This window comes from Oryctolagus cuniculus, chromosome 1, assembly GCF_051225735.1.
Source record: "Oryctolagus cuniculus isolate XC-2025 breed Fujian yellow rabbit chromosome 1, ASM5122573v1, whole genome shotgun sequence".
NCBI lineage: Eukaryota > Metazoa > Chordata > Mammalia > Lagomorpha > Leporidae > Oryctolagus > Oryctolagus cuniculus.
Genome location: NC_142867.1, coordinates 69,628,393 through 69,653,033, shown reverse-complemented (window position 1 = coordinate 69,653,033; position 24,641 = coordinate 69,628,393). Strand labels below are relative to the sequence as shown.

The 24,641-nt window shown below is 40.9% G+C and overlaps 1 protein-coding gene and 1 pseudogene across 11 annotated transcripts in view; both read left to right on the top strand.

Moving 5' to 3' along the window:
• NARS2 (asparaginyl-tRNA synthetase 2, mitochondrial) overlaps positions 1-24,641 on the top strand; it is a 149,213-nt gene that overhangs the window by 50,746 nt on the left and 73,826 nt on the right. For 8 of the 11 annotated variants that reach the window (XM_089331741.1, XM_017344384.4, XM_070075945.2 and 5 more), the window contains one exon: positions 15,752-15,846. The exons of 2 other annotated variants lie outside the window; for them this stretch is intronic. In XM_089331741.1, the coding sequence (XP_089187867.1) occupies positions 15,752-15,846 (95 nt within the window). Of the gene's footprint in view, positions 1-12,993; positions 13,251-15,751; positions 15,847-24,641 lie in introns of all 11 variants that reach the window. One more of the 11 variants, XR_016233124.1, reaches the window with a different exon arrangement.
• On the top strand, positions 1,477-4,581 carry LOC103350489 (complement component 1 Q subcomponent-binding protein, mitochondrial pseudogene; annotated as a pseudogene).

Genomic DNA, 24,641 nt, shown 5'->3' with positions numbered 1-24,641 from the left:
GTTTTTGATATTTGTCACAGTATGGATCAAAGTTGACAAAAATGTAAATATTCATTACTTCATTTAAAAATAAATATAAACTCAATACATATTAGCATAGGTAAAACATTTCTATGAAAAATTTATTTTTAAGACAAAAATAATCAGAAGAATGGTATTGTTATTTATATTGGAACATCCATTGCTGTATGGTTTAATGGAGGACAGCTGGATTCTCTTCAGTTGTGTCTGCATTCAGTCTATTGTAGTATGTTGTTATAATTGAAATATATTAATAAAATCATATAGCTATGCAGTTAGAAAAGGGATGAGTATTCCAAAAGTCTTTTTCATGTTATTGTGGCTGATACTACAGCAGTGTTAGTTTCCTAAGGATTGGTTGAATGGAGAGTGGATACTTATATTGTAGCCCCCTGACACTGCTGGCCGTGTTTTAAATGGCTAGAATTCTGCTGTTAAATTGAAATCCTTTGATCTCCTGTACACTGTGAGTGGATCTTTTGCCCCTGCATAATTTTGTAACCTCATAAATTTGCTATTTTGGGAAATAACCTGTTATTTGGGAAATAATCTATTATCAGCATAACCTAAGTTATGCAGATCTTTCAAATGTTGACACATTTAATTATCCAGTACAAAAATCTCACTTTCACTAATATTACTTGCAGTCTCATCCATTAAAGGTTGAGAAGATATTAAACTGTTGATGGTAGATTCATGTTTTCCAAAATCCCAACTTTTTGCCCAAAAGCTCAATTTTTGTTGGTGGTTAAAAATGCCATCAGTTGTCTTCCTTGACTTAACGTGCTCTCTTTATTTTTGAGAAAACTTCTGCCAGTTAGCCAAGTTAAATAACCGTGGGGATGTCGCCTGTTCTTTCAAGTGAAATTGGTGTTCCATGACATAAAGCAGCTTGCTGAACTCTGCTCGGTCGCTCAAGTGCCTTTGCTCCAGACAGCAGTCAAACCATTTTACAGCAAAAGTGCTTTATGTGTACTTACTAGTTTTTTGCACTAAATATTAAAAGACATGTACCAAGGGTTAAGGTTTAATAAAATTGCTCGTTTAAATGGCTTCATCAAAGACATTTTTAAGTAAAAGTAGGTTTTCATTTTTTTTTCTGGGTGCATGGTAGTTAATACAGGGACCATCAGTACAGTTTGATGCTACTATCTTGATTTGAAGTGACGTGCCAACAATTTTATTGACTCTCGTTGCATTGTCAGTGCAAATGTCCATACAATAGATAAGGCAGATAATTTGTTAGTTATTATTGTGAGTTTTGACCTCATGAACCTCCTCAAGAGGTCTACTACATACCACATTTTGAAAATCAATATTTGGATATAATGCAGTGTGAAATCATAACCCTGCTGCTGGCAAAGGTTGTTGGTACAACTTAAGCAAACAGTTTGACATAATGCTCCTGTAGAAGATATGTACACTCTTGACTCAGCAAGTCTGCTGCATACTAACATGTCACTAAACTTTCATGAGAAGGTATACAAAAGCTTATTCATATTAGCATCAAGCTAGAAACAATTCACGTGTCTACTAGTACCACAATAGATAAATTGTACTAAAATTCTACAGTAGTAAATGTGAATAAGCAACAAAACACACAACTATATGAATAAGCACACAGCTATAATTTTGAATGAAGTCAGACATAAAAGAATAAATGCCATATGATTGCATTTATTTAAAATCTCAAATAGTTTTGATGGCTAGGATAACATTTACTTTTGGGGAAGAAAAAGGAATTATTTTGGGGAAGGATTATAGAGACATGAGATAATGCTATTCTGTCTTCTGATGTGGATAGTAGATACACAAGCATTCACTCTGATAAATCATTGAGCTGTTACCTTTTCTGTATTTTTCTGTTTCTGTGTTAATCGCAATGGAAATGTTCGAGGGAAAAAATGAGGCCGGCGCCGTGGCTCAATAGGCTAACCCTCCACCTTGCGGCGCCGGCACACCGGGTTCTAGTCCCGGTTGGGGCGCCGGATTCTGTCCCGGTTGCCCCTCTTCCAGGCCAGCTCTCTGCTATGGCCAGGGAGTGCAGTGGAGGATGGCCCAAGTGCTTGGGCCCTGCACCCCATGGGAGACCAGGAAAAGCACCTGGATCCTGGCTCCTGCCATCGGATCAGCGCGGTGCGCCGGCTGCAGCGGCGGCCATTGGAGGGTGAACCAACGGCAAAGGAAGACCTTTCTCTCTCTGTCTCTCTCTCTCACTGTCCACTCTGCCTGTCAAAAATAAAAAAAAAATAAAATAAAATAAAAATAAAATAAAAAAAATGAACAGGCATTTGGTGGTATTTCAACAAATACTTTTAGTTGGAACATACTGTGTTTCATAAGTAAGTTTTTTTAAAAAAATTTATTTATTTATTTGAAAACCAGAGTTACAGAGAGGCAGAGGCAGAGAGAGAGATGTCTTCCATCTGCTAATTCACTGGTTCACTCCCCAAATGGCCGCAATGGCAGGAACTGGGCCTATCCGAAGCAGAAGCCTGGAGCTTCTTCCGGGTCTCCCACATGGGTGCAAGTTCCCAAGACTCGGGAGATCTTCTGCTGCTTTCCTAGGCACATTAGCAGGGAGCTGGATCAGAAGTGGAGCAGCCAGGACTCAAACTGGCACCCATATGGCAGCTTTACCCACTACGCCACAGTGCCAGCCCCTTCATAAATAACTTATTATCAATTTTTAAAATACTTGGGGCTGGCTATGTAGTGTAGCAGGTTAAAGCTGCCACTTTACACACCAGCACCATCCCATATGGGTGCTGATTCATTTTCCAGCTGGTTCCACTTCCTTTCCAGCTCCCTGCTAATGTACCTGGGAAAGAAGTGACATATTCCAAGTACTTGGGACCGTGCACCCAGGTGGGAAATCCAGATGGAATTCATGCTCCTGACTTTGGTGTGGTCCAGCCCTGGCCTTTGTAGCATTTGGAGAAAGAACCAGCAGGTGAAGAATCTCTCTTTCTGCCTCTCCTTCTCTGTGTAATGCTGCATTTCAAATAAATAAGTCGATCTTTTAAAAATGCCTTAAAAATTGTCACTCCTGCATTAAAAACTTTCATGAAAGTTGTGACATGGCTAGAAATCAGTTTTTCTCTGTTTATTCAAATAAGAATATATGCCTTATCGTTAGTGTAGCATGCTTCAAAATACCTATGTAAGAAATGTTTTATCTGATGTGATCATTAAATCAGGCTTTGTCTCTTGATGGTGTTTAATTTCTGGTTTTACCCTATAATTTTGAAACCTCTAGGCACATTTACATACTGTCTAACAAATAAATAACTAAATTCAATTTCTGAGTATCATCTTTGTAATGAGGAAGCCAGAGTAAAGATCAAGTTGTGAGGCAGGCTTGGGCCCCTGCCACCCAAGTGGAAGACCGGGATGAAGCTCCTGGCTCTTGGCTTCAACCTGGCCCAGCTATGGCTATTGCAGCCATCTGGTGGGTGAACCAGCCTCTCTCTGTAACGCTGTCTTTCAAATAAACAAAATCTTAAAAAAAAAAAAAAACAACTCAGCATTTGCATGTATCTGCTGCCATATATGCAACGCTGCCCCCGCTTCCCTCCGTGCCCCATGCCCTGGGCTCTGCGCTCTCAGGCCAACACCTCAGCTCCAGCAGCTGCTCCAAACCACGCCCTGGCCTGTGGCTTTGCAGGACCTGTGGTTGTAGCACACTGAGCACTGAAGGAGACAAAGCTTTTGTGGATTTCCTTACTGACAGGATTAAGGAGGAGCAGAAAATCCAGAAGCATAAATCCCTTTCCAAGATGTGGGGAAGCTGTGAGCTGGAAGTAAATGGGACAGAAACTAAACTCATGGGGAATGTGGCCAGGGAAAAGGTTACTGTCACTTTCAACATCAGCAGTAGCAGTGCACCAACCTTTGATGGTGAGGAGGAGCCCTCGTGAGGCCAGAAGGCTGAAAAAGAGGAGCCTGAATTGATAGCTTCGAATTTCATGGTTGAAGTTACAAAGAGTGATGGCAAGATGGCCCTCAGACTGGGCTGTTAACTGTCCGGAGGATGAGGTTAGACAAGAGGAGGCTGGGAGTGACGTTTTCTCTGTCAGGAAAGTTAGCTTTCATTTCAGGCTGTTGGTGAGTCTGTGAGTGGAAGGACACAGTCTGAGTGAAAGGTCACCAGTTACACGCTCAACACAGATTCTCTGGTCTAAGCCTTCTCGGACCACCTGATGGACTTCCTGGCAGACCACGTGGTAGACAACACTTCTGCAGATTAATTGGTGGAGCTCAGTGCCACGCTGAAGCACCAGGAACACATTACTTTGTTTGAGGACTTCAAAAATTCTATCCCAGCCAGTAGAGTAGGGACACTGAAACCTCACTTGGATGACAGGCTGTGGCCAGTGAACAGATCCTGCTCTGACACCAGCACACCCATGCATTGAGACAGTTACCATCTTAGTATTATGGAAAATAACAAATTTGAATTATTACTGTTGTACTCTCATTTATCTTTTTTTCTGTGCAAATTTGTTACTTTTAGATTTTTATACAACATATAATGATGGACAATAAATTAGTTTTATGTCCTCACCCCCAAAAAAGTTAGTCATTAAAAAAAAAAAGCCCAAAGAAATAAACAGTTATGTTACCAAAAAAATCAAGTTGATCTTTTCGACTCTATGGGCTACATATTCTCATCTGAGGAGTTCTTCATCTCCATATTGGATACATTTGCTAAGATTGATGGAAATGAAACTTGTCAAATGAAGGGTATAGCTTACTGATCTTTGAGGCCCATATGTTGACTTTTTAAAAAACAGATTTTTAATTTTTAAGCTAGTTACAAATTTCATTTCATGACAAAATTGAGTAGAAGGTACAAAGATTTCCTTATACCTTCTACCCCTGTACATGCACAGCCTCACCCATTATCAACATCCCCTACCAGGGTGATATGTTTGTTAGAATTGAGAGGTCTTTATAGACTCACCATTATCACTCAGAGGTTGTAATTTACATTGGAATTCAGTCTTTTTTTTTTTTTTTTTTTTTAGATTTATTTATTTATTTATTTTGAAAGGCAGTGTTACAGAGAGGCAGAGAGAGAGAGGTCTTCCGTTTGCTGGCTCACTCCCCAGATGGCCACAACAGTCGGGGCTGTGCTGATCCAAAGCCAGGAGCCAGGAGTTTGTTCCAGGTTTCCCACATGGGTGCAGGGGCCCAAGGACTTGGGCCATCTTCTACTGCTATCCCAGGCCATAGAAGAGATCTGGATCAGAAGAGGAGTAGCCAGGACTAGAACCAACACCCATGTGGGATGCCGGCACTGCAGGCAAAGGCTTTTCCCTGCTACGCCACAGACTCTTGGTCTTAAACATTCCATGTGTCTGAACAGGTGACATGTGTCCCCATTATGATGTTGTACAGAACAGTTCCACTGCCCTAAAAATCTGTGTGGAATGGCCCAGTAGGTACAACACCCATGTCCCATTGATGTACCTGGGTTTGATTCATAACTCCACTTCCTGACTCCAGCATCCTGCCAGTGCAGACCTTGGGGGGAAATGATGATGCCTTAAGGATTTGGATTCTGCCACCCATCTGGAAGATTTGGATTGTGTTCCCAATGCACTAGCTTTGGGCTCCGCCCAGACTTAGCCATTGTGGACACCTGGGGAGTAAACCAGTTTATAAACTTTTAATTTTTTAAACACTTTTTACTTTTGTAGAACCATTTGGCTTAAAACACACATTGTACAGCTGTATAAAATATTTTCTTGCTTTGTATCCTTATTAATTTTTTTCTACTTTTTTTTTTAAAATGTTCTTGAGGAAGTGTCTTTTTTTTTCTTTGTAAAGCTTTATTTATTTATTGAAAGTCTGAGTTACACAGAGAGATGAGAGGCAGAGAGGGAGAAATCTTTCATCCACTGGTTCACTCCCCAATTGGCCACAACGGCCGGAGCTGCACTGATTAGAAGCCAGGAGCCAGGAGCTTCTTCCGGGTCTCCCACGCGGGTGCAGGGGCCCAAGGACTTGGGCCATCTTGTACTGCTTTCCCAGGCCATAGCAGAGAGCTGGATTGGAAGGAAGTATCATTCTTTTCAAAAATGTGTCCATGGTTATTTTGCTTTGTTTTGTGTATCATAGAATTACTTGTAAACAGATACAGCTCTATGGACATTCTTTCTGTTAATGAAAACCTTTTTGCGTTGGGGTCTATATTTTCAAATTTCCAAAGGAGCTCATTGAGGTCTGCAAAAGCTGCTGTTGAACCTTTCCCTGTGAAGCTTCCTCGGGGCTCTTCTTTTTGCTCTGCTGCAGCTTGTTTTCTCTTGCCTCTTCAGCTACACATTCACTAGATGATAACTTTTTAAAGGCTGATGGGACCGAAACATCATTATAAGGCACATTACTGTAGCTGAAAGCAGTCAGTTGCCTTTTCAGATGGGCTTCTTTTACTGAGGAATATCCTTTTAAAGTGCTTCCAAATCTTTTCATGGCTTGGTAGCTCATTTCTTTTTAGTCCATTGTCTGTACTGAGGTTTATCCTACCAAAGAACATTTTAGTTACTTCCAAGTATGGACAATTACAAATAACCATCCTATAATACAGATCCACATGGAGGTTTTATGTGGATACAAGTTTTTAGTTCCTTTGAGTCAATACTAAGGAGCTCAACTGATGATCAATGTGATAAGAGTGTTTGTCAGAAACCACTAAATTGTATTGCAAAGTCTTCCATTTTGCATTCCCATCAACAATAGGTGAGTGTTCTGTGTGTTTCACATGATCACCAGCATTTGATGTTGTCAGTGTTCTGGAGTTTGGCCAGAAACACTAGCTAAACACTAAAGGGTGTATTTAGTGGTATTGACTGGCTTTTCATGTGGATGGCAGGGACACTGCCTGTGTGTCATTTTTCTGTAGATTACATGGTTCATCCATCCCTGCCCTCTGCCACTGCAATAAGCAACAGTTGGTATTTTCAAGAATCTGTGAACCAGAATTTCTTGGAATGTTGGTACATCTAAAGGAGTAAGAAACTTGGGGGAAGTTGTGTAAGTTCCTTTGGGTCGGTGACAGACCAACTGACAGCTTCCTCCAGGTATATTCGTAAGTTCCCCAAGATCTGAAGATCAAAACCTCACTTTAAGTACCTTTTATTTCAATGTTAACTTATAAAATTAAAAATTATTTGGGTTTGGGGCCGGCACTGTGGCACAGCAGGTTAATGCCCTGGCCTGAAGTGCCAGCATCCCACATGGGCGCCAGTTTGAGACCCAGCTGCTCCACTTCCGATCCAACTCTCTGCTGTGGCCTGGGAAAGCAGTAGAAGATGGCCCAGGTCCTTGGGCCCCTGCACCCACGTGGGAGATCTAGAGAAAGCTCCTGGCTCCTGGCTCCTGGCTTTGGATCGAAGCAGCTCCGGCCATTGCAGCCATCTGGGGAGTGAACCAGCAGATGGAAGACCTCCCTCCCTCTTCTCTCTCTCTCTCTCTCTCTCTCTTTCTCTCTTTCTCTCTTTCTCTCTCTGCCTCTCCTCTCTCTGTGTAACTGTGACTTTCAAATAAATAAATTAAAAAAAAAATTATTGGGCTTCCTCAAGAACCTTGTTTCTCTTATTACTGTATCCTGCATTTGGCATAGTATCTGGCACATGGTCATCCATGAAAACATTTATTCGATTGAAAAATGAATTGAGAGGCCACTGTTGTGGTGTAGCAGGTAAAGCTGCTGCCTACAATGCCAGCATCCCATGTAGGTGCCAGTTTCAGCCCCAGCTGCTCCACTTCTGATCCAGCTCCCTGCTAAAGGCTTAGGAAAAGAAGCAGCTGGTGGTCCAAGTGCTTGGGCCCCTGACATCCACCCACATAGGAGACTTAGACAAAGCTCTTATTTCCTGGCTTTGGCCTGGTCCAGTCCTGGCCATTGCAGCCATATGGGGAAATGGAAGATCTCCCCCTTTCTGTGTAACCATTTCAAATAAGTAAATAAATAAATCGTTTTTTAAAAAAATTAATTGTAGTGGGACCTGGAAATATGGGAGATGCCAATTGTTGAGATGAGACACAAGTTTATCAGTAGAAAGAGCATGGAAAAAATCTCCATGTTAATGCTGTGTAGTGCTGTGATCAAAAATGGTTGAATAATCAGATATTGAAACAGTGTAGGGGCCAGCGCCTCGGCTCAACAGGCTAATCCTCCGCCTTGCGGCGCCAGCACTCCGGGTTCTAGTCCCGGTGGGGGCGCCGGATTCTGTCCCGGTTGCCCCTCTTCCAGGCCAGCTCTCTGCTGTGGCCAGGGAGTGCAGTGGAGGATGGCCCAAGTGCTTGGGCCCTGCACCCGTATGGGAGACCAGGAGAAGCACCTGGCTCCTGCTTTCGGATCAGTGTGGTGTGCCGGCAGCAGCGCGCCAGCCGCGGCGGCCATTGGAGGGTGAACCAACGGCAAAGGAAGACCTTTCTCTCTGTCTCTCACTGTCCACTCTGCCTGTCAAAAAAAAGAAAAAAAAAAAAAAAGTGTGGGGCTGCATTGTGGCACAGTGGGTAAGCTGCCACTTTCAGTGCTGACATCTAGTGTCTGCGTGCTGATTTCTATATCCCCAATCTAGCCCCTTGCTAATGCACCTGAGAAGGCAGCAGATGACAGTACGAGTGCTTGAGGCCCTTCCACCCATGTGGGACACCAGGGTTGATTCCTGGCTCCTGCCTTCAGCCTGGCCCAGCCCCAGCTGTTGTGGACATTTGAGGAGTGAACCAGCAAAGGAAGATCTGTCTCTCCTCTCCTTTTTTGTCTGCCTTTCAAAAAAAAGATACAGAGAGAGAGAGAGAGAGAGAGAGAGAGAGAGAGAGGGCCTCTAAATTAAAATACTGTGATAGTGGTATACTGGTAAGCCAGTAGAGTAGAATTGGGAACCCAGAAATAGACCGAGGTACATTTTAAAACCTGTAATGGTGGTGGTCTTATATCACAAGACAAAGCTGGCCTATTATTAAGTAGCGCTAGGTCAATATAATAGATGTATGAATCTATCAACTAATAAATTGCAAAGACTTTTTTATTTACATTGTAGACCTTGACATTGTTTTAACTTACAGCAATAATAATATATTGTGTATCTTGTTCTTTTCTGTTGGGGTCTTAAGCCTGAGGCTAGCCCCTGACCAGCAGGGGCAGTACAAGCACTCCCCAACAAGGCGAACAGGAAAGGTAAGGTCGACGGGTCAAGCACACAGCATGCACCCGTGAGTTCTGTTGAAGCAGGAACTACTTTATTGAGGAAGTGTACAGGCTTATTAAGCTTACAAAAGACATGCGTAGTAGGGGAGCCAATCAGCGAAAAGGTCATGCAGGCATGGGTGGATCATGCACAGGGGCATCTTAAGCAAAGTATAGGGATCACACACTGTCCACGTGTCCGGAACCAAAGCGGACCTATCCCTGCCGGTGGTCAGATCTTACATAGCTTAACCGCAGCAGCCGCAAACATGCCCCTCGAACATCCGCCAGGTGCCATATTGTAATGGAGGGTTTAGGCAATGCCCAACACTTTTCTACTTTTTTCCATTTAACTCTTGTTTTGAAATTCTGTGGATATTGTAAGTAAATGTAATGTTTTTAATTCCTACAAAGTATTCAGTGGCATGTGTCTATTGCACTTTATTCTTTCCATTAATTGCTTGTCAATTTTAGATGTTGTGGATTTATTATTCTTAATCTGTCATTCATCTATTAATTTTACTTGCATATTACTTTATTAAATAAGGAACAGGCATTTGGTGAAGCAGTTAAGATGCTGTGTGGGATGCCCAAATCCCATATCAGAAGGCCTGGGCTTGAGTCCTGGTTTCATTCCCAACTCTGGCTTCCTGGTAATGCACACTCAGCAGGTGGTAGTGCAAGTACTTTGGTCCCTGACACCCATGTGGAAAACCCACATTAAGTTCCTGGCTCCTGACCTCAGCCTGACTCAGTCCTTACTGTGGGCATTTGAGGAGTAAACCAGTGGATTGGAGATCTCTCTGTCTGTCTGCTTTTCAAATAAATAAATAACATTTTTAAAATAGAATTTTAATGTTCTGAAATTTGCCATCTTTTCATCTTAGGATCTTATTTTAAAAAAATCCTCACCACTGGCAAAAATCCCAAAGTTGGGTAATTAATTCATTCTCTTTATTCTTTCTTCACCATAAATAGAAGTATTCAAAATTGCAGTTCATGGCCAGCACTGTGGTGTAATAGGTTAGGCCTCTGCCTGCTGTGCCAGCATCCCATATGGGCAACTGTTCGTGTCCCAGCTGCTCTTCTGATCCAGCTCTCTGCTAATGACCTGGAAAGGCAGTGAAGGATAGCCCAAGTGCTTGGGCCCCTGCACCCATGTGAGAGACCTGGAAGAAGCTCCTGGCTCTGGTTTCCAATCGGCCCAGTCCCATCTGTTGTGGTCATTTGGGGAATGAACCAGCAGATGGAAGACCTCTCTCTCTCTCTGTTTCTCCCTCTCTGTCTGTAACTCTGCCTCTCAAATAAATAAATAAATCTTTAAAAAAAATTATGATTCTAGGTCTTAAGTTTGCAATTCTAGGTTAATAGGTTTTCAACCCATCAGATTTAATGATTATTTTTATATATGCTTCTCAAGACTTGAAATGAATTCATATAAAATTAACCATTTTAAAGGGTACATTTCAGTGGCATTTAGTACATTTTCAGTGTTTGACAACTACCACCTGAGAAATTCCAAAAATGTTTTATTATCCCATGTGCGCTTAAAAACAGCGTGCATTCTGCTGTTGTTGGGTGGAGTTGGTCTTTTCCTTGATTCACGATTCACTGGTTGTTATAAACCATTTTCAGAGTTCCCACAATTTCTGTTCTATTTTTCAATGGTGGAACGGTCTTTTGGAGCTACCTACTCCACTGTTTTTGATGACATCACTTTCAGTAATTTTTTAAAAGATGATTTTATTTATTTGAAAGGCAGAATTATAGAGGAGAGACAGAGATCTTATATCCATTGGTGCACTCACCAGATGGCTACAGTGGCTGCGACTGGGCCATGTGGAAGCCAGGAGCCAGGAGCTTCTTCTGTGTCTCTCATGTGGGTAGCAGGGTTCCAGGCATTTGGGCCAACTTATGTTGCCTTTTCCTAGGCCATGAGTAGGGAGCTGGATTGGGAGTGGAGCAACCAAGACATAAAACCACCCATATGGGATGCCAGGATTACAGGTGATAGCTTAACCTGCTATACTACAAACCAACCCCAAGTAATTTTTAAAGTAAATATTTTATAATGCCCTTTTAGTATTATGAGATAAAATTTTTAGGTATTAATGTACACAGAACTTTGTAAAAAGTCTATAATGCTTTCATGGTAATATAAAGGAAAAATAAAAGGAATTAATTTGTAATAGTGATATGAATTTTTTAAGTTTTTTTTTTTTTTTTTTTTTTTTTTTTTTTTTTTAATTTGAAAGGCAGAGTGACAGAGAAAGAGAAAGAGATCTTCCATCTTCTGGTTCACTCCCCCAAATGGCTGCATCATTCGGAGCTGGGCCAGGCCAAAGCCAGGAACCTGAAACTCCATTCGGGGATCCCACATGGGTGGTAGAGTCCAAGTATTTAGTCCATTTTTTGTAGCCTTCCTAGATATATTAGGAAGGGACTGGATCAGAAATAGAGCAGTCAGGGCTCACACTGGGGCTCCTATATGGGATCTGGTATTGTAGGCAGTGGCTTAACCCGCTGTGCTATAACGCTGGCCCAGTGAATTTCTATATATACATGTTCAACATATAGAATTGGAGGTCATGACAACGTAGTAATATGTTTATGCTCATTTAAATAAGTTGAATTTGTGAGCTGTAAAATCAGAATCCATTTTGTATAAGTGCCAATAAGTGCAAGATTCATTTCTAGTCATACAAACCAGATTTTTTTTTTTTTATGTGTACAAGGAATTAGAGAAATCACATTGCCTGGCATTGAGAAAACATCAATACAACTTGTAGACTAAAGAAGTGAAGGAAATAAGAAAGCATGGGGCTTTTATAAATTTACTGGGCATTATTTGGAAAGTAATTCTCAATCACGAATTAGTGAAGAGAAGCTAGTAATGTGATACATCAGATTAAGGTGCTGCTTGCAACACCAATATCCCATATCTGAGCACCATTTAAAGTCTCAGCTGCTGTTTCCCATCTGGCTTCCTTCCTGGGAACACAGCAGAAAATGGCCCCAGTGGTCTCCATGCGGGAGACCTGAAAGGAGTTCCTTGCTCCTGGATTTGGCCTAGCCCAGCCCTGGCCATTATGACTGTTTGGGGAGTGAACCAGAGGATGAAGATCTCTTTCTCTCTTACTCCCCCTCTCTTTCTGTAACTGTGCCTTTCAAATAACTAAAATTAACAAAAAAAAAAATTGAAAGAATAGCCAGTTAAAAAAGTAAATGAGAATTTTCAGTTGCTGATTTTCACAAAACATTTCTTATTTGTACACACACACACACACCCACATAGACTCCCCATATGCAGTATTTTTAGAACAACTTTTTAGAACAACCAGTGAAATTACATACCATTATTTCATTTGTTTCTATAATGTTTGATACAATCTCTGTTAAAAGAAGTCTTACATCCTTTTTTACTTTTCTTTAATTGATTTTATTGTTTTTGTACTACCTATACCATTACACTGAAGCATTCTAAAGTAGTGCACAATTTGAAATGTGAGTAGATCATTTAGTTTCCTTCTAAAAAAAAAAAGGATATCCATAACTTGGTTTGGAAACTTTATTAATTATACTATTGAAGTCATATTTGGCTTCTAAATAGTTGTTTAGTTCAACAAGTGTTGGCTAGTTCGTTTCTTACCTGTTTCAAATGGAATAATCACATCTATATTGTAAGTTCATAAAAGTTGAATTGCTCATTGTATTTATTTTAAGATTTTTTTGAAAGATTTATCTTTTTTTTTTTTTTTTTTTTTTTTTGACAGGCAGAGTGGACAGTGAGAGAGAGAAACAGAAAGAAAGGTCTTCCTTTTGCTGTTGGTTCACCCTCCAATGGCCGCCGCGGCCGGCACATCGCACTGATCCAAAGCCAGGAACCAGGTGCTTCTCCTGGTCTCCCATGGGGTGCAGGGCCCAAGCACTTGGGCCATCCTCCACTGCACTCCCTGGCCACAGCAGAGAGCTGGCCTGGAAGAGGGACAACCGGGACAGAATCCAGCACCCCGACCAGGACTAGAACCAGGTGTGCCAGAGCCGCAAGGTGGAGGATTAGCCTAGTGAGCCGCGGCGCTGGCCGTAAAGATTTATCTTCTCCACTTGAAAGGCAGAGTTACAGAGAGGCAGAGGCAGAGGCAGAAGGGAGAGAGAGGGCTTCCATCCGCTGGCTCACTCCCCAGATGGCCACAACAGCCAGAGCTGCAACGGCCCAAAGCCAGGAGCCAGGAGACTCCTCTGGAGTCTCCCATGTGGGTGCAGAGGCCCAAGGACTTGAGCCATCCTCCACTGCTTTCCCACATTAGAGAACTGGATTGGAAATGGGGCAGACGGGACGTGAACTGGCGCCCATATGGGATGCCAGCACTGCAGACCAGGGCCTTACCCCGCTGCGCCACTGTGCTGGCCCCCAAAATTTTTAATTTACTTGAAAGGCAGAGTTAGAGGAAGAGACAGAGAGATCTTCCATCCCTTGGTTTACTCCCCAAATGGCCAAAATTGCCAGGGTGGGGCTGGGCTGAAACCAGTAATCTGGAGCTTCTTCCAAGTCCTCATGTCAGGGAGCAGGGGTCCAAGCACTTGGGCCAGCTTCCACTGCTTCCCCAGGCTCATTAGCATGATACTGGATCAGAAGTGGAGCAGCTGGGTCTTGAACTGGCATGCAGATGGGATACCAGCATCACAGGCGTAGGCTTAACCTGCTACGCCACAATGGCCCCTCATTGTATCTTTTAAAGGCAGTTTTGCTCATCAGAACTCTCAATTTTAGTGGAAATCAAATCCAGTCGTCCCTCTGTATCTGTGTGGGATTGGTTCTAAGGCCCCTGAGAATACCAAAAGCTGTGAGTGCTCATATAAAATGGCATGATATTTACATATAACCTATGTACATCCTCCTAGATTCTTTAAATCATCACTAGATTATTTGTAATGGGTAACGCAGTATGAATGCTATGTAAACAGGTGTTTTCTGTATTGATTAGGGAATAGTGACAAGAAAAAACAGTGTACACATTTTAGTTTTTTGTATTTTACTCTCAGTTTTTTTAAGAGTTATTTATTTGAAAGACACAGCAAGAGAGAGAGAGAAAGAGCTCAATCTTGTATCTGCTGTTCACTCCCCAAATGGCCACAACGGCTGGGGCTGGGCCAGGCTAAAGCCAGGAGTCAGGAGCTTCTTCCAGATCTCCCATGTGGGTACAGAGGCCTCAGTGTTTGGGCCATCCTCTGCTGCTTTCCCAGGCACATCCAGGGAGCCGGATCAGAAGTGGAGCAGCTGGGTTTCCAACCAGCACCCACATGGGATGCCAGCACCTTAGGCAGCGGCTTTACCCGCTATGCCGCAACACTGCCCCTCTGGCTGTTTTCTATCCATGGTGGTTTGAATCCATGGATGCAGAACCCATGGATATAGATGACCAATCGAAATTTATTTAAAAGTTTATGTTATAAAGTCTATATTGCCGGCGCCGCGGCTCACTAGGCTAATCCTCCGCCTTGCGGCGCCGGCACCCCGGGTTCTAGTCCTGGTCAGGGTGCTGGATTCTGTCCCGGTTGCCCCTCTTCCAGGCCAGCTCTCTGCTGTGGCCAGGGAGTGCAGTGGAGGATAGCCCAAGTGCTTGGGCCCTGCACCCCATGGGAGACCAGGATAAGTACCTGGCTCCTGCCATCGGATCAGCGTGGTGCGCCGGCCTTGGTGGCCATTGGAGGGTGAACCAATGGCAAAGGAAGACCTTTCTTTCTGTTTCTCTCTCTCACTGTCCACTTTGCCTGTCAAAAAAAAAAAAAAAAAAAGTCTATATTAAAGGCTTTATTGTTAATGATTTAGTAATAGGACAACACATACTCCAGAATCTGTTCCCTTGAGAAAATTAAGTCTCAGTCAGTCATGGGTCAAAATGTAAGAACTTAAGTAATTCTACTCTTTATAAAATTATAACTCAGAATCTCTTGCCTTAATCAAAATCACTTTTTAGGGGTAGGCCTTTGGCCTAGCAGTTAAGACACTGGTTGCAATGCCCATATCCAATTACTTAGGTTTGATTTGATACCCACTGCTGTCTCCTAATTCCAGCTTTCTATCAGTGCAAATCCTTTGAGGCAGCAGTTGATAGCTCAAGACTTTGGCTTCCTTCCACCCAGGTGATAGATCTGAATTGAGATTCCAGCTCCTGGCTCTGACCCTGGCCCTTACAGGCATTTGAGGAGTAAATCGGTAAATGGGAGCTCTGTTTCTGCCACTTGAATTTAAAATCAGTCAGTCAGTCAGTCACCTCTTAGGGAGAATTGTGTTTTGTGACAAAAGTAGTCTGTCCTCTGATTGTTGTATGGTTTCAAAATATGGGGCAACTTTTTTGCTGGTAGCGCTTTGTAAGCAAATGTTTTCTCTTTGGACAGGTTCTTAGAACTGTGATTCATGGGAATCACTGTCCTCACATAGGCTTGATTGCATTGTGATTTTTAGTGAGTATGCAGAGCAAAGAACATATGAAACAGCTTTTTTTTGTGTCTTGTGTTTTTTATTTGTAGGCTTCAAGCAAAATAAAGGCACCTGAGGGGAATTTCTTCGATGTTCCTACTTTCTTAACTGTTTCTGGACAACTTCATCTAGAAGTGATGTCAGGGTACTGAATTCTCTTTTCTCTTTTGCTTTTACTGATTTTGGTTTGGATAAAAGTTAAATAGTATTTCCCTTCTAAACACTAAATGTAAAAACTGAAATTAGTTTTTGTTACCATCTAAAGAACAGGCATCAGCTCTCTAGACATATGAAGATGTTCATACTCCAAATCTTCTGTTCACAGTTAAACAATTAATACTAATAGTTTTATTATTAGGGTAGAAACTTGATCCAATTATGGCATCTAAAGTGGAGCCTTGGAAAAAATTAGATTGGTTTAGGCTGTGAGGGTCATGTCCCAGGATCCAGTTGTGATGGCTTTATTAAAAGAGATGTATGGACATGGAGGAAGAATGTGAGAACAGTACTGGTTTCTGGTGTGATGATTGTCCCTTCACCATCCTCAAGCCTCACGAGATGCCTGAACCAACAGACTATCTGATCTTGAACTGTGAACCTCCAAAGTGTAAGACAAAATCAGTGTGCTTCCTTCCTTAGAATATCTTTGTGGGTGTTTTAAAGTGACCCGAACAGTCTATCATTAGTTCACTGAAATTCACCAGAAGTATATTTGGATTGGTAGTTTAAAAATATCCACGTTTCTTACTTTGAAAAAGCAACATTAATCTGGACTTTTGTTCTTAACACTTTAAATGTAAAGTTATGGTTTTTTTCCTTTTACTTGTTGCTCCAATCTCAACTATTTGATGAAAACTTAAATGTAATTAATCATGTGTATGGAAATAAAGGTGGTTCATAGTTCATACCTGAAATAATTATTAACCCATGTCGTTGGAAAAGGAGAGGTGCCTGAACAGGTGGAAGAAAACATTTTTTCCATAATTGATTTAAATAAAATTCATTGAGACCCATTTAAAATCCATGCACAACAAATTAGCAGGTCTTGTAAGTCAAGCCAGATGAGTGAGTAGTCACTGTTACTACCTTGGGTCCAACTTCTTTTTCCTTCAAATGGGAGTGCACAAGAAGATCCATAAAGTCCAGTCTAAATCTTACGTTCTGTGATTCTGTGGGTAATTTCTTAATGCTCAGTCAACGTGTAATGAATTTCTCTTATAGATCTTTGTTTTCTCATATAGAGATAGGGACTTAAAAAAATCTCTTCAGAAAAGAACGCAAGAAAACAGAAGGGAATCTTTATGTGTTTCCCATTGTTTTTAAAATGCTCAGTTGGGAAACTTGGGAAATGGAAAAGAATAGTTCCCATGTTTATTTTGTGCCTGCTTTGCTGCCAGGATGAAAGTCGGGAATGAAGATGATATTGAAAGTAATATGTATTTAGATTCTTTTCTAGTTTATTTTTGACACAGAAAAATGTTATTTGATAGTTCCAAATAGTTGCTAATATTATTAGAATATTTTCCAGAAGAACTGTCCTCCTAGCAACTCTGTCAGGATATACAATTTGTAGAGCTGGGAGAAGAAAGGCCATGTCGGGCAAGCTATGGAGAAGTCCTCAATGCTTATCAAAGTGTAATGTGAGAAAATGTAAAATGTGACTCAGAAAAGCATATCTCAAAGATTTTGTTCAGTTTATTAGTTATTAAGGGAACAAGTGAGGTGGTAAGAATGTTTATGTCAGAGAGCATCTGAGGGGCTCTGTATTCACGGACAGTTTATAATTGGGATAATAAAATGGTTAAGTTTGTCACAAACTGGTTAATGTCCTATAGTCCGCTAAGCCCTAACCTTTGCGAATATCTCTTCTACCTGATAGAAACTACTTGCAACTGGACAAAAACCTACAAGTTAACACGAAATGTCACTTAATTTGAGATTTTCAATTTACCAGTAAAGAGCATAATTAAGCAAATACATTTCCCCAAGTAATTATATAATCTTTGGATGGGTCTGTGTCCCCATATTACATTGAAGGGACATCACAATTTTTAAAACTGTTTGTGCTTTGACCTTATAATCAAGTTTTGGATATTATTAACAGCCTTGCAACATTCATTTCTCTTATCTATAAAATTAGAGGCAAGAGATCTCCCATTTAGCAAGGTCATGATGTGTCAAAGGCATAAACTTAACATTCTTTCTATAATACCACTAATGATTAAATATTCCTGTTTCTCAGTAAGCCAAAGAATACAGTGTACAGTGAAACTTAACAGAAGATTAAATTGGTGGAATGTTTGGTTATATATTTCTAATATCTGTCAAATGCTCCTAGTTTAATATGCATCATTTTAGGACTATTAATATACAGTACATCATGTTTCTGATTAATGCATAATTTAATCTCCAATAAGAAATTGTGAGTCCTCTTTCTCTTGGCTTTGCTTTTTCTTTAATTTCATTTAATAGACTTTTAAAATAGAATAAATGGTAGTTAAATTTAGAAGGTTAACATTTTCCAAAAAGATATCTATGTTAGTTTAATGGGTTTATGGCTCCATTTTATAGTTAATTTTTTTCTTTCTGATTTTTAAAATAAATATTTATTGTAAATATTTATTTTGGAATAAAATTGCAAAGATGATGCAATTTTTTAAGATCCCACCCAGTTCCCCCATTATTAACATCTTCCATTGCCATGGTACATTTGTCATACTGAGAACCTGCTGTTAGTATATCAGTGTTAATTAAATTCTAGACTTCATCTGGATTTCATCAGCTTTTCTATTAATATTTTTTTCCTTTTTCCAGGGTCTAATTCTGGGTACTTCCTGTCATGTTTCCCAAGTCTTTTTTTTTTTTTTTTTTTAAGATTTATTTATTTATTTGAAAGTCAGAGTTACACAGAGAGAGAAGAGGCAGAGACAGAGAGAGGTCTTCCATCCAATGGTTCACTCCCCAGATGGCCTTAATGGCCGGAGCTGCGCTGATCCGAAGCCAGGAGCCAGGAGCCTATTCCAGGTGTCCCATAGGGGTGCAGGGGCCCAAGTACTGGGGCCATCTTCTACTGCTTTCCCAGGCCGTAACAGAGAGCTGGATTAGAAGAGGAGCAGCTGGGACTAGAACCGGTGCCCATAGGGATGCTGGCGCTTCAGACCAGGGCATTAACCCACTGCACCAAAGCGCTGGCCCCTCCCAAGACAACTTTTTTTTTTTTTTTTTTTTTGACATGCAGAGTGGACAGTGTGAGAGAGAGACAGAGAGAAAGGTCTTCCTTTACCGTTGGTTCGCCTTCCAATGGCCACTGCGGCCAGCGCTCTGCGCTGATCCGAAAGCAGGAGCCAGGTGCTTCTCCTGGTCTCCCATACGGGTGCAGGGCCCAGGCACTTGGGCCATCCTCCACTGCACTCCCTGGCCACAGCAGAGAGCTGGTCTGGAAGAGGGGCAACCGGGACAGAATCCAGCGCCCTGACTGGGACTAGAACCCAATGTGCCGGCGCCACGGCTCCGGTCCCCAAGACTTCTAATCTGTGGTGAAGTCTCTCCATTTTGTGACCTGTAGAGTGTATGCCCATCTGAGTTTGATATTTTCCTGATTATTGAGTGGGGTTACAGAGGTTTTTGGAAAACATTTCACAGAGGCAGAGTGCTCTTCTCATCATGTCCTATCAAGGAGTAGGTGATATCCACATGGTGATATTCACTTCATACTTGGGTTAACTATTTTTCCTTCATTACTTGGATATGGTAGTATTTTCCACGTTTCTCCACTGATAATGTGTATTTTTCTCTTTCCTTACTCTGTTCTTTGAAAGTGAATCACTAAATTTAGTCTTGTGGATTTGGGGAGTGGAATTGGGAAATGGAATTAAGTACTACTCCCTAGATTGGTATATTTGAAATTGTGTATGGAAGATTGGTTGGTTCTTCAACTTTTATGTGTTTATTCAACTAGTTAGTTAATGAGTTACATGAAAATGGACTCATTTGTTTTATAGTTTGGATTGTCATTCAATGCTATATTTATTTACTTGGTTGTTGAAATTGTTTTAGTTATTGGGAATTCATGAAGATTGATTCTTATGTCCTTTAGTGTCCCTATTGTTTGAGTACTTTTTCTTTGGTATTACAAGATGCCACAGGTTTGTTCTTGGGTTTTTGGTTTGTTTGTTATGGTTGATAAATCTCCATCAACACATCATTATTATCTGTAGTCCATAGTTTAATTTCCAGTTCACTCTTGGTATTGTACACTCTATGAATTTTGACAGATGTGAAATGTCTTGTATCCACTGTTACAGCATCATACAGAATAGTTTCATCACCCTAAAAATCCACTGTGCTCCACCTAATCATCCCTCCTTTCTAATCCTTGATAACCATTTTACTGTCTGCATAGTTTCGCCTTTTCTAGAAAGTCATATAATTGTAATCATACACTGCAGAGCCTTTTCATATTGGTTTATTTTACTTAGTAATGTGCATTAAATGTTCCATTATATCTTTTCATAGCTTGGCAGCTCATTTGTTTTTGGCATTGAATAGTATTCTGTTGTCTGTGTGTAATGCAATTTATCCATTCACCTGCTAAGGATGATCTTATTCTTTCTAAGTTTAGAAAGTCTTCCTTGGCTTTTGTTGTTGTTGTTGTTGTCCTTGTTGTTGTTTTTAACTGCCCTAGAAGCAGCCTTTCTCCAAGGCTTCTTGGTTCCTTTTGTTGGAAGATGATAGTTGGAAACTAAGATTTGGTTACTGGGTATGCTTGCTGCTAAGGGGAAGAGAGGACTTATTGCTTCTAAACCTGCTTGGCAGAAAAAATATTTTTTCATTGTATTCTGCCTATAAATATAATTTTTAAGTGGGAAGTCCGTTTTGGGAGAACCAGAAATACTCCTAATTGCAAAACCTAGAATTAATAAATATTATATATTCTATTTCTTGACATTAAAACTGAAACTGGAGGAAGATTCAGGCTAATGTATTTGAGGGAATTTTTTATTGTTACTTTTTTTCTTTATTGGTGGGGTGTTTTTCCCCAATTTGGTATTTTTATATGGGTTTTTGTGAATTTTTGTACTAAGCCATGAAATCAAGCATTTTATTAAAATTGATGATTCCCTCTTTGAACATTGTTGTTGGAAGTATAAATTAGTACATCTTCTGTACCAGAATACCTTTTCTTTCTTTTTAAAGAAAACTTTTATTTAATAAATACAAATCCAGAATACCTTTTCACCCCAAATTTCATGTTTAGGAATTTTTCTTGAGGGAAACATGTAACAACTCCTTAAACATCCATAAACATCCATAAACAAAAATGTTTTATTTATAATATTTATTACTATTTATAATATCTATTTATAATAATATAACTATTTATACTATTTATTCACTATTTATAATAGTGAAAAATTACTAACAATCTGGGTATCCATTCAAGAAATACAGGGGAATGAGCATTTAGCCTAACAATTAAGCATGTCTCACATCAGAATACCTGGGTTAAGTTTCTGACTTCAGCTCCTTATTCCAGCATCTTGCTAATGCAGACCCCTGGAGGCAACAGTAATGAGTCAAGTAATTGAGCTCCTGCCATCAATGGGGGAGACCTGGATTGTATTCCTGGCTCCCAGTTCAGCCCCATCTGTGTTGGGCATGAATCAGCAGATAGAAGCGCACATACACACACTCTTTTTTTTCTTTTTTCTTTTTTCTTTCTTTTTTTTTTTTTTTTTTTTTTTTTTTGACAGGCAGAGTTAGATAGTGAGAGAGAGAGACAGAGAGAAAGGTCTTCCTTCTGTTGGTTCACCACCACCCCACCCCACCCCACCCCCGCCAAATGGCCACTACGGCCGGTGCGCTGCACGATCAGAACCCAGGAGCCAGATGCTTCCTCCTGGTCTCCCATGGGGTGCAGGGCCCAAGTACTCGGGCCATCCTCCACTGCACTCCCGGGCCACAGCAGAGAGCTGGCCTGGAAGAGGAGCAACCAGGACAGAACCGGCGCCCCATCCGAGACTAGAACCCCGGGTGCCGGCGCCGCAGGCAGAGGATTAGCCTAGTGAGCCGTGGCACTGGCTAGAATATTTTCATCACCTTAGAAAGGAACTTTTCCACATTGGCAGTCACTATGCTGCCTGTACTTTCCTTTGCTCCTTACCCTAGGCACTCACTAATCAATCTACTTTCTGTCTATGAATTTACCTATTCTGGACATTTTTCTTTAACTGGAATCACAGTATATCATGTTTTGTGACTAGTTGATTTCATTCAGCACAGTGTTTTCAGAGTTCATCCAGTTGTAGCATGTATTAGTACTTCATTCCTTTTTATTGACAAATGGCACTCTTTACATGGGAATATCATAGTTTGTTTTATCCATTTATGAGAGTGTGGGCATTTGGATTGTTTCTCAATTTTGGTTATTATGAGTAATATTACTATGAACATTTGAATAACAGTGTATTTTTAAAAGATTTATTTGTTTACTTATTTGAAAGGCTGAATGACAGAGTTGGGGAGACAGAGAAGTCTTCCATCTGCTGATTCACTTCTCAGATGCTCACAACAGCTGGGCTGGACCAGGCTGAAGCACTGAGCCTGGAATTCCAGCTCAGGCTCCCACAAGAGCGGCAGGAATGCAGATGGTTGTACCATCATTTGCTGCTTCCCAGATACAGTAGCAGGGACTGGATCCAAAGCAGAATAGCCAGGACTCTAACCGGCACTACAGTCTGGGATACAGGTGTCTCAAGTGGTAGCTTAACCCACTTTGTCACAATACCTGCCCCCCAAATAATAGTTCCTGTGTGGGCATGTTTTCATTTCCCTTGGATTGGATAAACATATAAGTAGTAGGATTGATGGATCATATGATAATTCCACATTTGACTATGTGAGTGACTGCTAGACTGTGCTCCACAGTAACTGCATCATTTTACATTCCCACCACCAGTGTAAAAGGGTTCCAGCTTTCCACTTCTCAACACTAGGAGTTTTGATTATAGTTTTGACATGCATTTCTCTAATGACTAATTATGGAGAACATCTTTTCATGTGCTTGTTTGCCATTTGTAGATATTCTTTGAGAAAATGTCTATAAATGTCTCTTGTTTTGTTTTGAAAATTCAGTTGTCCTTTGGAGCTGTGAGAGTTATTTATATATTCTGGATCCAAGTCCTTTATCAGAGATAGGATTTGCAAATATTGTTCACCGTCCTGTGGGTGTTCTTTTCACTTTCTTGATGTTGGCAAACTCAAATTTTATTCTCATTTTTCTGAGTTTTAAGAGTATCTCAAATAGCCACAGCCCTACAAATGCAGCTAAGTGCTCATCACTGCCATGCATGAGCCTGGAAAGGGAAACATTCTTTAAATGCTGATTCTGAGTTTCAAATACATCTCAAATGGGTTCTAACTCTACTATTCCTTCTGGTTCTTTTTTTTTTTTTACTTATTTGACAGGTAGAGTTAGACAGTGAGAGAGAGAGAGACAGAAAGGTCTTCCTTCCGTTGGTTCACCCCCCAAATGGCCGCTACGGCTGGAGCTGCACCGATCTGAAGCCAGAAGCCAGGTGCTTCCTCCTGGTCTCCCATGTGGGTGCAGGGCCCAAGCACTTGGACCATCTTCCACTGCCTTCCCAGGCCACAGCAGAGAGCTGGACTGGAAGAGGAGCAGCCGGGACGAGAACCCTGCGCCCATATGGGATGCCAGCACTGCAGGCAGAGGATTAGCCAAGTGAGCCACCGCACCGGGCACTTCTGGTTCTTAGACTCATATTGTCAAAAAGCAATACTTTGATTTTGTTGAAGGGAGGGTAGCCATACTTTTTAGTTCATAACTGCAAAGCATTTTTTCATTTTCTATGAAACACCAACTCTAATGACCTAATTAATTACCTTTGTGGTAGTCCTTTTCCTCCCAAACATTTTAGTGTCATAACTTCTCTTCAGCATTCATCCAGTGATTAACCGTATCAAGTAATTTTAGTTCACAAATGTCACAAATGATGAAAAAACATTGCAGCAAAATGGGGTGGTCCAAGTTCTTGTTGCAAATTATTGCATGATGAAATCCTTACTGTGGCATGACTAATTGGATGAAAATACTGTGCATCTTTTTTGTCCTTTGAAATGTATGATTCATTGAACAATTCGTGTGTTATCTATCGTCTAGATGGATATCATTACCTGAAGGCTCATTGTCTGAGATTTCATTTACATAACCAATTTTACCATCATCATTAGAGACTAAATTGTTACTGTCTCTTTGAATTCATTTTCTGGTTTGTCTAATAGCTGAAATGTTTTTCCCTAACATTTTCTTTTCTTTATTATTATGAGTAAAAAAATAAATTATCTGCATTCCCAACTGTGCTCTGCCAGAACTACAATAAAAGCCACAACAACTGTGTATCCAGGCTTCTCTTAATACCTTCTTAAAAAGTGACACATACTTTGTGTACTGCATTGAGAAAACTGGAGATGATGTAATGCTGACGGTTCATTTCACTGTTGCAGCATCCTATTAGGCATCCAGTATTCTTCTATTTTCTTTTCACATGACTATGAAGTTAATGAGTAATGATGAACTCATCCCTACAATGATTAAAGATAATATGCTTCAAGATACAGGAAAATAAGAACCCCTTATGTAGCTTAGTGTACTTTGTCCTATTAAAATTATACTAGAAGCCACTGAAAAATTGTGGCATAGCCGGTTAAGCTGCAGCTTACAATGCCAGCATCCTATATCAGAGTGCCCATTTGAGTCCTAGCTGCTCCACTTTGAATTCAGCTTCCTGCTAAAGTGCCTGGGAAGGCAATATGTGATGACCGCTACCACTCATGTGGGAGACCCAGTTAGACTTCCTGGCTCCAGGCTTCAGCATGGCCCAGACCTGGCTGTTGCAGCCATTTGGGGAGAGAACCAGTAGA